General features: G+C 45.9%; 1 protein-coding gene across 1 annotated transcript in view; it reads right to left on the bottom strand.

Annotated features, from left to right (window-relative positions):
* Nucleotides 1-16,600, bottom strand: part of shisa8b (shisa family member 8b) — an 89,561-nt gene that overhangs the window by 55,339 nt on the left and 17,622 nt on the right. Inside the window, exon 3 of the mRNA XM_086195213.1 lies at nt 15,759-15,919. Within this exon, the coding sequence (XP_086051339.1) occupies nt 15,759-15,919 (161 nt within the window). The remainder of the gene's footprint in view (nt 1-15,758; nt 15,920-16,600) is intronic.

Raw genomic sequence — 16,600 nt, 5'->3', positions numbered from 1 at the left:
GCAAACACAAATGATAAAAGGTAGTGTTTTTGGCATCAAATACACCAAAAACACAAATTAGCATGAACATATTAATTATATGTGGGTTAGCATTAGTATGTTCATGGTAATGCTGAGGATTTGAGGTCATTCATGTGAAAAAACAAAATAATAGAATATGAACCAGCATGATAATAGTAACACATACAAATGCCAGTGGTCAAGAGTTGAGGTTGTGTTACTGGCCGGAAATACACTAAATCCACGTATAATCATTAGCATGTTAAATCTTAGCTAATGCTCAGGGTTTGAGGTCATTCGTCTGTCAATAATGACAGGTGGTGTAGCTCTGAAAAAAAGGGAATTTGATCATTTTTCATCAACACTCCCATTAAATTCAGTGTCCTTTTGGGGATTTTTGCTGTGAGCTGCTAGCAAAAGTACAGCACTCTTGTCCGATAGCAAGTACCTGGTGGCCGGGCCTTAGTCTATGGGGTCTGGCCAGGCCCAGCCAGAAAGGAATACATGGACTAGTCCTCCCATGGACCCACCACCTGTAGGAGGAACTGGAAGGTTCCGGTGCTATGTGGTTTGGGCAGCAGTTCAAGGTGGGTGCCTTGGCTGTCTGATCCCAAGGCATGGAAGCCGGCTTTTGGGACATGTAACATTACCTCTCTGACAGGAAGCCGGAGCTGGTGGAAGAGGTCAAGCATTATCGGCTCGATATAGTCAGGCTCATTTCACTGACACATAGCTCCAAGTCCAGAACCAAAGTCCTTGAGAGGGGTTGGACTCTAACCTTCACTTGAGTTGCTCTGGGTGAGAGGCGGAGGGCCAGCGTGGGCTTTTTGATAGCCCCCAGACTCTGTGCCTATACGTTGGGGTTTACTCTGGTGGACAAAAGGGTTTTTTCCCTGTGCCTTTGGGTCGGGGAACGGGTCCTGATGGTGGTCTGCACTTGCGCACAGAACAGCAGTTCAGAATGTCCACCCTTTTTGGAGTCCTTGGGAAGGGTGCTGGATGGTTTCCTGACTGGGGACTCGACTTCAACACTCATGTGGGCGATGACAGCGTGATTGGGAGGAATGGCAAGCCAAACCTTAACCGGAGTAGTGTGCAATTATTGGACAATTTTTAGTGCAGGTTGCAGTTTGTCCATAACTAACACCATGTTTAAACATAAGGATGCCCACCAGTGCACGTGGCACCAGGAAATCCTAGGTCGTAGGTCTATGATTGATTTTATAGTTGTATCATCTGACCTGCAGCCGCATGTTCTGGACACTCAGTTGAAGAGGGGAGCTGATCACCATCTTGTGGTGAGCTGGATCAGGTGGCAGGGGAAGATGCTGCGCAGACCGGGCAGGACCAGACGAGTAGTGAAGGTTTGTTGGGAATGCCTGGAGGAAGAACCAATCAGAATGATCTTCAACTCCCACTTCTGGCAGAGCTTTGACCACATCCCAGGGGCAGTGGGGGACACTGAGCCCGAATGGGCCATGTCCCACTCTGCCATTGTTTAGGCGGCTGTTGTGAGCTGTTGTTATAAGGCTGCTGGGGCTGGTCACGGCAGTAATCCCCAAACCTGATGGTGGACAACAGAGCTGAGCGGAGCCATCAGGCTGAAGAAGGAGGCTTCCAGGGCATGGTTGGCCTGTAGGTCTCCAGAGGCAGCCGACTGGTACCAGCAGGCCATGTGGTGCGCAGCCATGGAAAAACCAAGCCAATGCAAAAACTCGGACGTGGGAGGAGTTCAGTGAGGCCATGGAGAATGACTATCGGTCGGCTCTAAAAAGGTTTTGGCAAACCATCCGTCACCTGTGGGGAGGCTGCAGATGTCAACTGGGGAGATAATTGGGCGGTGGAAGGAATACTTTGAGGACTTCCTCAATCCCACCAACACATATCCCATGGAAGAAACAGTTTGGGGGAGTTCTTGGGGGGGGGGGGGTTGTCCAATCTAGGGCAGAAGTCACCACAGCAGTTAATCAGCTCCACAGTGGCAAAGCTCCGGGGGTGGATGAGTGATGATGGCATGATGCCAACAAGTTAGCATGCTAACATTTACAGCCAACTTGACACTTTTTTGTAGCAATGGCAGCAGCAAGAATGTTTCTATCATTTGCATGTTAGCATTTTATTGTTTGAGAGGTCTTACATGATAGCTGTCAGATAGCCAAGGAGGTTTCTCCAGAGCATTCCTGTTCTCTCATAATCACATTGACATATAAAATAGTGTGGTAGTTAAAGGGTTACACAAGTTTGCATATGTGAGTTTATCTCTTCTGGGGGTGCACAGGGAGACAGTTGAACTTGACTCCGGAAGAAGTTTTCATGGAAACACTTTTCAATTTAAAGTGTAAACTGCCTCTTTGAGTGTACTTGAGTAAAGAAATATGTGGCACCTGTGTTGTTTCTATGGTTACCCACCAAATCAGCTCTGTCTGCCAGTAGGCGATCAAAATGACTGAACACTTTTCATGTCACATTGAAACCCAATGCGGAAATAGCCTCTTGCACAGTGGCTTTTCTCATAAAAATGCTTCCTGCAACACTGAAAATTACCAGTCCAAACTGGGGGACCTTCCGTAATGCAGTGGTGTAAGTTATGATCATGTGCAACCTATGATGATGAACCCTCAAAGAACAGGTTTGTCGTTGTCTTATCTTGAAAATGCTTCTCAATATTAACATAGCAGCAAATGGGACTTGGGTTGTGGTTTATGATGTTTGGAGGGTCCCTAGGCAAAATGTGTGACACTTTTGAGTGTTGCTGGAGATATTTTACCAAGAGGGAATACAATCATATAGAATTCTTTGGCTTTATTTATTCAAATTAAGCAAGAATCCTTCAGAGAAAATTTCAGCCTCTCAATAATGATAGCGTCACAAATGGTAGCCAATGTAATACACACCCAATGTAAAACGTGAAACTACAATTTTATAAAACAAACTCTGACATCATAAAAATCTTAGAAAATGAAAATCAAAAGGATTCTCTGGACAAATAAAATTCCAAGTCTTATCACCTGCTTTAAATTCAAATGATGTCTGTATCCAGGTTTTGATGTCTCAAGGGCAACTATAGAGGGTGGAATCAGGGTGGAGTGCAGTGATTACATTGGTCAGGAGGTAAAGCCAAATGTGGAGCAGTGTAACGAAATTAAGTGAAGAGAATGAGGGCAAGTAGTGAGCCTTGGGGGACATCCTGACTGACAGGGGCAATGTGAGATTTTCAGTGATTATTGTCTGTTTGAAATAGAGTAGTTGAACCAAACAGCACCAGGCACCTTGATATTTCAAGAGATGAAAGTGTGACTGTAGTGTGAAGCAGCAGTGACGCTCACCCAATAACTAAGGCAGGGCCCAGCCCCAGTAGAATCTAACTTTGTTCATTTGTATCAATGACCTCGTCCTCTTGGTCAAACCTTATGATCAGAGGTGAGGGCATAAAACATAAAGATAAATCATAACAATGGTGTTCATTTTTCAACAGTAATTTGTGAAACAAAAGTGTGAGCCTAATAAATTTTTGCTGCCACAGAGCTTATTTGTGGCTGAAATCCAAAACTCCGTATAAAAATCCCATTCATATTGGGTTGGGAGAACTCATTGTGAAGCTTTTTAATGCCTGACTGCCAGACAATTTTTATTTGTACAGTCCATAATCACAATGTGCCAAAAGGGGCTTTACAGTCTGTAAAAGGTAAGACACCCCCTGTCCTTAAAGCCTTGATCTGAGTGAGGAAAAACTACCCCAGAAAACATTAATGGGAAGTACACTTCAAACCCCTGCTGATGTCATCCATGGCCAAATGCACATAGCTACACAAAGAATTACAAACAAGCCATTAGTACTTCTAGTTTGCCTGTCCAGGCCGCAGTGATGAAATGATGCATCATGAAATAAATGTGTATGAGTATGTACACAACATTTCACTAAACCATGACTTAGGAAATTAGGTGATTGCACTTTGGGTATTCAGATTTTAAGGCTCCAGAACATTTGTACGTATATTAAAGATTTTTTTTTTAAACACAAGGCAAGAGGGCAAGATCACTGCTTAGTAGCTAATGTGATATCTGTTCGCTTAGTGGAAATTCCAGGCAGTGTGCAATTTGTGTCTACATTGGTGAAGATGAGCCTTCCTGTCTAAATGATCCAGGAGAGTGGAAAGAAGCTGCCAGATCTGAGAGACAGAGAGAACAAATTGATCCGTAGTGGTTGTGTGTATGCGTGTGTGCTCTTTCCCTGGTGGAAAGAGTTAGAAAATCCAGCACAATGAGTAGCACTGTTAATTCAGATATCACTCAAGTGCTTGCTGAGAAACATGTCATGTAAACGTGACTCTTTGGAAGACATGGTTATGTGGAAGCAATTTGAGGCTTAAAGAGGCATTCAGTATCATTTGAACATGACTACACTAGTCAATAAGCAAACTCCAGAACCACATGATTATAGTGGTAACAGTGAGATGGACAAGCTGCCAGTGATAAATTACATGAAAACTCATTGGCTATGAGGGCAGCGCAGTGGTGCAGTGGTTAGCACTGTTGCTTCACAGCAAGAAAGTTCGGTCTTTCTGTGTGGAGTTTGCATGTTCTCCCTGTGCCTGCATGATCTCTCTCCGGGTACTACGGCTTCCTCCCACGGTCCAAAGACATGCAAGAGGGGACGAGGTTAATCATATACTCTAAATTGACCGTAGGTGTGGCTGTGAGAGCAAATGGTTCTCTGTCTGTCTGTGGTGGAGGGGAAAATAGTGCAGACTCGCTGCTGATGGAGGTCTTGTTGGAAAGTGGTTTGAATGAGGAACGGGTGTGGAGACAAAGTTGGTGGGGCTGATGTTACCAGAGGAGGTGAGCTGGTGAGATGAGGCTGACAAAGGTGAGTATTTTGGAAGCATATATACAGGCTCGATTGGAGATTGTGAACAGCTGAGAGCAGCAGGTGCAGCTGTAGCATTCACACCGAACACGAATTTGCATATTTGCACGAACAGTTTCCATTCAAAGTCTATGCAAACGCGTGAATGGCGTGAATTTTCAGTCTGGTGCGAGGCGAAATATTCACCATTCGCGCAAGTTGAAAATATTGACCTTCGGTAAAACATTCGCGTCAAGACAGCCAATCAGCGTTGAGGATGTTCCGACATCACGGCTGACTGTGACTGACTGACTGTGACTGACAAAATGGTGGACAAGTTGATTGTGGCAATGTGTGCAAACCCGGTGCTATATGACACTACGTGTCAAATTACAAGAACCGGTTGAATAAATTGGTGTCCATTCGTGAAATCCACCGATCCTACATAGCAGATCATCAAACTGGCCAGTCGTCATCCGAAAATACCGCTTGAAGCGGCGGTTATTCAGACGGAGCCCCTGGGGGAGCTCGGTTCACCGAGCTGAGCTCGCCTCTAGATGGTGTTGATAACCCAGATATGACGGCGTTAAGTTTTCCGACATATTTCTGCCTTCCACGGCAGGTACAACGCAACAGTTCTGTGAATATTCATGGTGAAATGACGGAAAGAAACGTTGCCGGAAATACTCGCTAGTCGGGCAGTTGAGCGAATTTGTGTATTCGCACGAATGACATTAATGGACACTAAAATGATCCGGCGTGAAATTCGCGCCAATGACACGAAATTCGCATTCGCGTCCGGTGTGAACACACAGTTAAGCTGATGAGGGGTTTGGAAGAGTAGGAGGCGCAGAGCAGACTGTTACAGTCTACACTCCAATATAAACAAAAAATAAAAAAAATATTTTCACTACATTTCTGCTTTTATGACTCTGATCAACTCTACTTACTAGGGATTTCAGCTGACACACACTGCCTGTGTTTGTAAGTAATGTTACGTCTCTAATTGAGCCATCAGACAAAGTGGAGCACTGGATAGATTGCATGGGCTAAAAACAGATGAACTTTATTGGTTTTTCCACAGTAGACAAGATGGCAGAGGCCTTTGGAAAAAGTAATGCTGATTTCACACACACATACACACACACACACAGTGATTGAACACATTTGAAGTGATCAGAGGCAAGTGTGAAAAGGTCTGTCTGTTAATTTAAAAGGTCAGAAGTGGGAGATCTACATGATTCGAGCAGAAATTCTCCAACAAACATGATTCTTTGCAGGGAAAATCTTGACCCAAAAAAGCTGACCTATTTATAAAGACAGCAGCAAATTCCACTATGTGCCTATTTTCTCTCATTCCAGATGTGAAAGAACTTTCCTAATGTCCTTCCAAATTTGTCAAAAATCAGCTCCTTTTCCCTTCCATAACACTGATTTGAAATACATATACCTCTATTACCCACTGTCTGCAGGATTTCAAGGTCAGAATACTGTACCATTTTCAGAGTTTTTGGTTCGTGATGAATCAATGCCAATGGTTAGTCAATGAAAACATTAGCTAGAGGGCAAGACTACAAGTTGGATGGATGTCATGGATGGACAATTGCATTGACCTGCTGTCTCACTGAAACCTGGCCATGTGATAATGAGTATGTTAGTCGAAATGAATCCACTCCTCCCGTCACAAATATATTAATTAACATTAATATTACTCAAGGCTCTGGCTGAGGAGGTAGAGTTGCTGCCATTTTTGACAGAAGTTTAGTAATAAATCCCAAACTCAAAATAAGTTTCAATTCATTTGAAAGCCTGATTCTCAGTTTGTCTCTCTGGAAAACACTACAGATGCATTTAATTACAATTGTGTACTGTCCTCCTGGTCCTTACTCTGAATTCTTACCTGAATTTTCAGATTTTACATTCAGTTTAGTTTTTAAAACAGATAAAGTCATTATTGTAGGTGACTTCAATATCCATGTAGATGTTTGGGAAGGGGTGTCCAAACTGATCCAGTAAGGGCCGTGTGGCGGTAGGTTTTCATTCCAACTGAGCAAAAGCAACACCTGCTTCTACTTAAATCAATTAAGCCTTGTCCACACAGCTCATTTGCTGGATCAGGTATTGCTTTTGCTCGGTTGGAATGAAAACCTACCGCCACACGGCACTTACTGGACCAGTTTGGACACCCCAGTGTTAGGGCGTCATCGTGGTGCAGTGGTTTGCACTGTCACCTCACAGGAAGAAGGTTCCAGGTTCGAGCCCCGGCTCAGGCGTGGGATCTTTATGTGTGAACTTTGCATGTTCTCCCTGTGCCTGTATGGGTTCTCTCTGGGGTATTCCAGCTTTCACCCACAGTCCAAAGACTCTCAAACGGGGACTAGGCTAATTGGGTACTTTAAAATCACAGGAGTCAAACTGATCCAGTAAAGGGCCGTGTGGCTACAGGTTTTCATTCCAAATAAGGAAAAACAACACCTGTATCCGGCCCACACGGATCCAGTGGGAGGGTCCTCACACAGGCGGTACAGTACATTGTACAGGGGAATAACGGGGATCAATGAGCGGTTTGACCGCCTGATAAATGTTCTGGAACGTTTCGTGGACAGAATAAATTAATCTGGCTTCATGAATCATGTAGTAGCTTCTTACTCATTCACACTGTGAAAATGAAAGTCGGCGTGCAATGACGGCTGCCTGGCCGAGATCAGCTTCCATCCCTCCAGCCTCTGTGCATCGATGATCTGCACTTTGATGGAGTGGAAACCCTTACAATGAACATAAGCGTATTCCTCATGGGATGGCTCTTTTATGGCAACATGGGTGCAGTCAGTGGCTCCGATTACATGAGGGAATCCGGCTATTGCTGCAAATTAATATTGGCCGGTTCAATGATCAGGTCCACCACCCAGGGCCTGGCCTGGCTGAGGGTCGATTGACTCACCCCGGAACGGTCCGCCATCTCCCGCTGGAAGGCTTTTTGGACCTGGATGTATGTGCAGTTATCAAATAATGTGAGTTACCAAACTTCGCCACAGGGTGTTGCCAACGGAACAAAGTGCAGTTAACGCAAGAATCAGCTTTCCGCCAACTTTTACGGCAACTCCAGTGTTAGCGTGAAACGACACAAGAATCAACGAACTTTTCGCGTTGATACATCTGAACGTGAGTGTCGATCGTTGTGTAAGCAAGTTTTTCTTGCGTAAACCTCGTTGATACATGAGGCCCCAAGTCTTTCCTTGACTGGCTTTTCTGCATTGGCTCCCTGTCGAATTCAGAATAGAATTTAAAATTCTTCTCCTACCATTCAAAGTCCCCAACAATCAGGCATTTGACAGAACTCATGGTCCCCTATTATCTACCGTGAACCCTTCACTCCCAGGATGCAGGATTACTTGTCATCCCAAGAGTTTCTAAAAGTAGAATGGGACCCAGAGCCTTCAGTTATCAGGCTCTCCTCCTGTGGAACCCTCTCTGGGGAAGCAGACATCCTCTCTACATTTAAGAACAGACTTAAGACTTTCCTTGTTGATAAAGTTTATCATTAGGGCTGGCTTAGGCTAGCCCTTGGATCTGCTACGATAGGCTTAGACTGCTGGGGGATGTCACATGTACACGGCTTCTCTCTCTTTCTCTCTTTCTTCTCTGTCCTCCTGCATGTGTATATATATATCACACTCATATTTGTCACTAACTAGTCTTCTTCTCATGATTCTTTGGGCTCCCCACATCCTGTATCACTGCTGGAGGAGGCTACAGACCTGGGGCCTCATGTAACAATACTTGCATGGATCTCATACTAAAAAACTGCGGTCGCAAGAATCGTTGTGTATGCACAAAAAAATCCGGATGTATCAATATGTGCAAGCACCGGAATCCACGCACGTTTCCTTCATACATCCCAATCAGTGTGGAATTGAGCGCAGATGTTGGAGAGACCGGCCCGCCCCCGTTACGCCCACCTATAAATACGCAAATTTATTTAAATAGGGTCTCTGCTGTCGGCGCTCGCAAAATAATGTCAAAGAAAAAGAAGTTCACGATGTGCGAGCTGATCGGGAAGGTGGAGAAGAGACAGCATAGTTTGTCTGATATCCTGTCCAGTGGTGTCAGTATAAACAGTAAACGTTGTGAGTCGGATAAGAAGTGCGAGAGGGTGAACGAGGTGGGTTCAGACCAACGCACCCCCATGGAGATTAAAAACAGTGGTCGAACCTGTTATTGGCTAAAGTTCCCTTCTAATCACCAGTGTTGTTTATCATCATGTTCATACATCTTAACCTCTTCTAATGATGGAAGGAACGAGTCGTTGTGTTGGCTCCTCCTTTACTGAACGATCAAAGTGATACAAAGCTCAGTTTTCCTCAGTAAACCTGCGGGAGCATCACTACTTCATCAGCTTGCACCACTGCTCGCGCTCTGAAACATTTCCTCTCTATTTCTAACACATGTCTGCAATTCTAACTTCCTAAACAATGCAAGCTAAACGTAGGACTAAATTCAACACTGTGCACTCACTAACTGCAATAACTACAATAATCAGTTGGCTTAAATCTAAATTTAAACAACAATATGGAAAATGGCACTAACAGGACCTCAAGGTGGAGGTCAAGCGGCATACAGCTACCCTCCAGAGGAATGCCGGCCAAACAGGTGGGCGTTAGGGAGAGGGGCACCTGATGGAATTTAAGCAGCGGGTGGCGGCAGTCACGGGCAGCACCTCTGTGGAGGGGATTGTCACTGCCATCCATGCTGACGCCGAGAGCCTGGAGGGTACATGCCAACTCCATTTCTTACGCAACATTTCCACATGCTTTGCCACAGATGTAAAGGCAACAAATACACAGAATCAGCCATTTAAATAAACCAATATGTTTGACAGAAATTGCTGCCCGGCTGGGATCGGCATCCATCCCTCCAGCCTCTGCACATTGACAATCTGCACATTGATGGAGTGGAAACCCCTAGGATGAACGTAAGCGTATTCCTAATGGGACGGCGCTTTTATGGCAACATGAGTGCCGTCAGTGGCTCCAAATACATTAGAGAATCTGGCTATTGCTGCAAATTGTGCTTTAATATTGGCGTGTTCATCCGCACTGGAAGGGAATGTAATGTACCTGGGGGAGAGGCAGATGAACCGCGTTGATACATGCTGTCACCCTTAGGATCACCTGCTCATGTCCTCGTCTGTCCACCTTCCCCTACTCTGTCTCTTTTTCTCTGTCCCTCTCTTTCCTTATGTATGTCTGTCTTTCTATATTATTTGTCTTTTTCTCTGCTCCACTCTCCTGGGGCCTCATGTATCAACGTGGTTTACGCAAGAAAAACTTGTGTACACCAGGATCGACGCTCACGTTCAGATGTATCAATGCTAAAAGTTAGTTGATTCTTGCGCTGTCTCACGCCAACCCCGGAGGTGCCGTAGAACTTGGTGGAGAGCCGATTCTTGCTTTGACTGCACTTTGGTCAATTGGCGACACCCTGTGGCGGTGTTTGGTAACTGATATTATTTGATAACCGCACATACATCGGGCACAAAAAAGCCTTCCAACGGTAGATGGAGGACCCAACTCTCTATTCTTGCGAGCGCAATTTGCAGAAATAGCTGGATTCTCTAATGTATTTGGAGCCACTGATGATTAGATTTATTGGTCCCCGTATGGAAATTTGTTTTCACCGACTGAAACATTACATTAAGCATCACGAGACAGACAGCACCAGTAACAGCATTAACATAGACAATAACAATAAATCGCAGACAACAACAGTAGCACAGACAGCAACAATGACAAACAGCAAACAACAGCAGACAAACTGATCAGTCCTTTGAGTTTGCGGATGGCTGACAGTCTTTGTTGGCTTCTTTTTTGAATGTCCGTGGTGTGCTGATCAAAGGTGAGTTTATTGTCCAGAGTTATTCCCAGATATTTGAAGGTGTCTACTGTCTCAACTGGCTGGGTGTTTATGATGGAGGGGTGCTGGGGTGAGGGGGGGGGGGGGCTGACCAGTAGTCCCTTTGTTTTATTGACATTGATTTGGAGATAGTTGTCTGTGCACCACTCGGTGAAGTGAGTGACTGTGATAGTCCAGGGTGGATTGGCTGTCTGAGAGGAGTGCGAGGATGGCTGTGTCGTCTGAATATTTGAGATATGATGTGGTGGGTGAGATGCTTGGCAGTCATTGGTGTAGAGAGTGTACAGGAATGGGCTCAACAAACATCCCTGTGGAACCCCGGTGTTGATGGTCAGTACAGGGGATGTGGTTGAGCCCACCCTTACAGCTTGCAGTCTGTCGGTGAGGAAGTTGTGGATGAGGTGGATCAGATGGGGAGGGGGGGGGGGGATGTTGATGTAGCTTCCGGATCAGTAGGTGTTTCTGTAAGGAGTTGAAGGCAGAGCTGAGGTCCACGAAAATTGGAGAATTCCCGGGGGAGATAGAAGGGACAGAGGGACAGGGTCAGCAATTCCAGGTTAGGTGTACACGCTTTACTGGGCACTTTGATGTTATTACACCACCTGTTGTTGATGTAAAGGCAGACTCCATCGCCTCACGTTTTCCCTGAGTGCCTCATCCTATCAGATCTAAAGATGGTGAAGTTATCCAGGCTGACCTCAGACTCAGGAACCGACTCCTCCAGCCAGGTCTCGGAAAGAGCGATGATACAGATGTCCTTGAAGGCCCTTTCAAATTGGCACCTTGCATGTAATAGGTCCATCTTCTTACAGAGTGACCGAACATTGGACATGATGATGGTGGGGAGGGGAGGTTTGTAGGGACGTCTCCTTACCCGGCTTCGGATACCTCCCCGTTCCCCCCTTTTCCTTGGCTTAAGGACTGGTAGGACCACGGCAGGCTTGATGTTGCTCAACAGCGAGGCCTGGAGTAGCAGGAGTTAATCTTGACTGTAGGTGAGTAGCCTGTTGCCCGTGTTGGGCTGGAGTGCGAAGCTATCGCAGATTAGCCATAGGATTGTGAGGAAACCTGTGTTCACCTTGTAGCTTGTTGTCATGGCTGATCAGTCTGATTTAGTCCACATATAGCACATATAACATTAAGACAGCACAAACACTTAAACACTGGGAAACAGAGTACAGTCAGTGCTGTCGGAGCAGAGCGTGCGCCATCTGACAGCAGTCATGTTGCCATAAAAGCGTCGTCCCATGAGGAATACACTTAAGTTCACCGTAAGGGCTCCCACTCCATCAATGTGCAGATCATCGATGCGCAGAGGCTGGAGGGATGGAAGCTGATCCCGACCGGGCAGCCGTCCTCGCATGCTAAAATTTCATTTCCACGATGTGAATGGGTAAGAAGCTACTACACGATTCATGAAGCCAGATTAATTTATTTTGTCCACGAAACGTTCCAGAACATTTTTCAGGTGGTTCAGGCTCATTGATCCCCGTTATGTCCTCCTGCAACTGCAGGACTGCCTGTGTGAGGACGGGCTGGCCTGAATGGCGCTGGTCCTGGCGGATGACTGAGCCGGCAGACGGGCTGGCGCGGGAGCTGGCAGGGGTGCTGCATGTCGGCGACATGACTGACGGATCAATTTCTGTTAAATATATTGGTTTATTTAAATGGCTGATTCTATGTATTTGTTGCCTTTACATCTGTAGCAAAGCATTTGGAAATGTTGCATCAGAAATGGAGTTGCCACTTACCTTCCAGGCTCTCGGCGTCAGGGTGGGTGGTGGCAACAATCCCCCCACAGAGGTGCTGCCCGTGACTGCCACCACCTGCTGCTCAAAGGCCGTCAGGCGTTCCCACATGTCTGACCCCCACATGTCTGATGCGCAGTGTTGAATTTAGTCATAAGTTTAGCTTGCATTGCTTGACATGCATTAGAAACAGAGAGGAAATCTTTCAGAGCGCTAGCAGTGGTGCAGCCTTATGACGTATGCTCGCAGAGTAAAAGTGTGCTTTGTATCACTTTGATCGTTCAGTAAAGGAGGAGCCAACACTTTTCTACTATTGTCATGAAACCTCAAACACATGTAGCGACTCATTCTTTCTGTCATTAGAAGAGGTGAAGATGTATGAACATGATGATAAACAACACTGGTGATTAGAAGGGAAATTTAGCCAATAACAGGTCCGACCACTGTTTAATCTCCGTGGGGGTGCGTTGCTCCGAACCCACCGCGTTCACCCTCTCGCACACCTTATCCCACTCACAACGTTTATTGTTTATCCTGACACCACTGGACATGCTGTCAAACAGAATCTGCTGTCTCTCCTCCACCTCCCCGACCAGCACCTCCAGCTCACACGACACAAACCTCTTTTTCTTTGACATTATTTTGCGAGCGCCGACAGCGGAGACCCTATTTAAATGAATTTGCGTATTTATAAGTGGGCTTAACGGGGCGGGCCCGGTCGCTCCGACATCTGCGCTCAATTGCACGCTGATTGGGAGAGCGTAGCAAGAATCACAAAAAGTTGCGTACGCACAAAAAAAATCTGGATTTTTTTGTGCGTATGCAACTTTCGCGATTCTTGCATCCGCAGTTTTTTAGTATGAGATCCACTGAAGTATTGATACATGCCAGCTCTCTTTCCCCCCAACTGGTCAAAGCAGATGGCCATTCCCATTTAGCCTGGATCTGCTTGATGTTCCTGCCTATTAAATGTTTTCATCGCTGCTGTTGAAGGATATGCTTGCTCATGGAGAATTGTTGGGTGTAAATTAATTGAAGGAGTGTGGTACTAGACCTGCTGTACTTGCAAAGTGTCATGAGATAAATTGTGTTGTTATTTGGCGCTATACAAATAAAATTGACTTGCCTTGACGAGACCTAACTGTTGAAAAGAACTGCTGAAACAGATTCAGTACAAAACAAATATTGTCTCCCAGTCCACAGTCTCCTTTATTTTAATATTTTTTTTTCCATTTAGGGAGTTTTACATACCCTCTCATTCCTTTGATTTTACTTTGTTTGGTTGGTTTGACATTTTATCTTTGAATTTTTGTCTTGTGAAGCACTTTGTGTGACGACAAAGTTGAATGAAAATTGCTGCTCAAATAAAGTTAGATTAACTGAATAATTGAAACCACAGTGGTGATTTGAACTTAATGTCCATGCCGAAAAGAACAAGCACATAGTGATAGCACTAACAGGCTAATGTTCAGTCCGTAACCACAATGGCAATTGATACTAGTCTAAATTTCCCTATGTACATCACAGAAAAATGTGTAATTTGCCTTTCAAAACTCATTGCAGTGCAGACAAAGTGACTTGAGGGACTCAAGACACCTATTTGTGCGATCTTCAAAGGCAGATACACTTTTGGGTTAAGTATTACTTTCAGTGATAGCAGATATAAACAACAACTTTTCTTCCTGTCTCTCATTTTAAGCATAGTGTGATAAGTCACTCCTGAAGTGCTAATAGTGTAACACACTAATGTTATATAATGTTGTTAACATGATGTTGCAACCTCAAACATCAACAATGTTGTCGTCGTCATCGTCCTCTGCTTTATCCGGTGGGTCCGGGTCGCGGTGGCAGCAGCCTCAGCAAAGAAGCCCAGACTGTCCTCTCCCCAGTCGCTTCCACCAGCTCTTCCAGGGGAATCCCGAGGCGTTCCCAGGCCAGCTGAGAGATATAATCCCTCCAGTGTGTCCTGGGTTGGCCTCGAGGCCCCCCGGTTGGGCATGCCTGGAACTGGTGACAAAGGGCAGCCTTGGTGGAGTCCAACCCTCACCGGGAACAAGTCTGACTTACTGCCGGCAACGCGGACCAGACTCCCGCTCCTCCGGTAGAAAGACCGAACGGCCCTTTGTAAGGGGCCATCCACTCCATACTCCCGGAGTACCCCCCACAGGGTGCTCCTTGGAACACGGCCGTAAGCCTTCTCCAGATCCACAAAACACATGTGAACTGTTTGGGCAAACTCCCATGCCACCTCCAGCACCCTAGCGAGGGTGAAGAGCTGATCCACGGTTCCACGGATGGGACGAAAGCCATGCATCACGCATTTCCAGGTCACTCTGTCATTGCCCACTTGAGTGTTGAAGTCTCCCAGTAGGTCAATGGAGTCCCCAGTTTGGGCACCATCCAGTACCCTTCCCAAGGACTCCAAAAAGGGTGGGTACTCTGAACTGGTGTTCGCAGACGCAGGGAAGCAACCCTTTCATCCACCTGGGTGAACCCCAATGTACAGGCAGAGAGTCTAGGGGTGACCAAAAAGCCCTCCCCAGCCCTCCGCCTCTCAACTGGAGCAACTCCAGCGAAAGAGAGTCCAACCCCTCTCAAGGACTTGGGTTCCAGACCCAGAGCTATGTGTCGATGTGAGGCCGACTATATATAGCCAGTAATGCTCAACCTCTTCCACTAGGTCCAGCTCCTTCCCCGCCAGAGAAGTAACGTTCCGTGTTCCAAAAGCCAGCTTCCATTCCTGGGGTTCAGACAGCTAAGGCCCCCGCCTTGGACTGCCACCCAAGCCACAATGCACCAGACCCTTCCGGTTCCTCCTATGGGTGGTGGGTCCAAGGGAAGACGTGTTTGTGTCTCCTTTTCAGGCTAGGCCTGGCTGGGCCCAATGAACCAAGGCCCGGCCACCAGGCGCTCGCCATCGAGCCCCTACCCCTGGCCCTGGCTCCAGGGTGGGGACCCGATGCCCCTTCGGGCTGGGTAAACAAACTACTTGGTCGTTTCTCCATGAGGGGTCTGTTGAACCGTTCTTTGTCTGGCCCTTCGCCTAGGACCAGTCTGCCTTGGGTGACCCTCCCAGGGGCAAAATGTCCTTGACAGCATAGCTCCTGGGGTCACTAGGGCACTCAAACCTCTCCACCACGATAAGGTGACGGTTCCAGGAGGAGATCAACAATGCCCCCCCCCCCCCCAAAAAAAAAAATTAGACTATGAATGATCCAGTGTTTGTGCTCAGGATCTCCCTTGGTACTCACCACTGCTGCTGCGAAGCATCCTGACTGGGCCACCATTGACTCTCCCTCTGCTTGGCGAACTGTCTGCATTGTTTTCTACCAAACTCAATTCACCTTCCTGCTGCCTCAACAGGTCTGTCAGTGTCCTGGATAGTAACACACAATAAAAATAGAACAATTGACTGATTATTGGAAGGCTCCACATTTTTAAACATTTTGACTCTAAAATACAGGTGATAACAAAAAATGGATAGTTAAGGGAGTGAATTGTAATGTTCAAAATTACAACCCTCGAGGGAGTTTTGGAAATCAAGGGAAAATAAAGGATGCAATGTGATGTAGTTGTCTGCCGAGAAAACTGTTTATTATGGCGGTCTAATATTAAGATGAAAAATATATTGAGGGAGGGAAGTCAGGGAAAGTTTGCAGGTGACAATACAACATGAAAAGAAAATATAAACACTTCCACTACTACTTCACTATCTTTCCGCAAGTTGTGCTAACTTACCAGACAAAAATAGAGTCTATCTGACTATGCATACTTACCTAGATTAATGTAAAAACATGGTAAAGCTGGCAAATACAGCCTGCTAAATACAGACTAGTAATGATAACGTGGAAATATACCTGCATGGATGTGAAATGTGAAAATAAAGCTACTTCCCCAGTTTACACAAGTTGTCTAAAAAAAAAACAGTTACCGTACATGACCAATTAGTAGCCCGGGCATTTATTTTGCAAAATCGATGTGGACCCTGGTAAAAGGGACCAGGCGTCTATTGGTAACAGGCTTTTATTTATTTTGGCACTGGCCAGCACTGGGTCATTAATTTCTTTTTAGCAATAGGTATACAAGGTATAAC

This window comes from Aulostomus chinensis, chromosome 23 (genome assembly GCF_037954235.1).
Source record: "Aulostomus chinensis isolate RoL2024-O1b breed Wild chromosome 23, RoL_Achi_v1.0, whole genome shotgun sequence".
Classification (NCBI taxonomy): Eukaryota; Metazoa; Chordata; class Actinopteri; order Syngnathiformes; family Aulostomidae; genus Aulostomus; species Aulostomus chinensis.
Note: the sequence above shows the minus strand (reverse complement) of the source record. Positions and strands in the feature narration are given on the sequence as shown.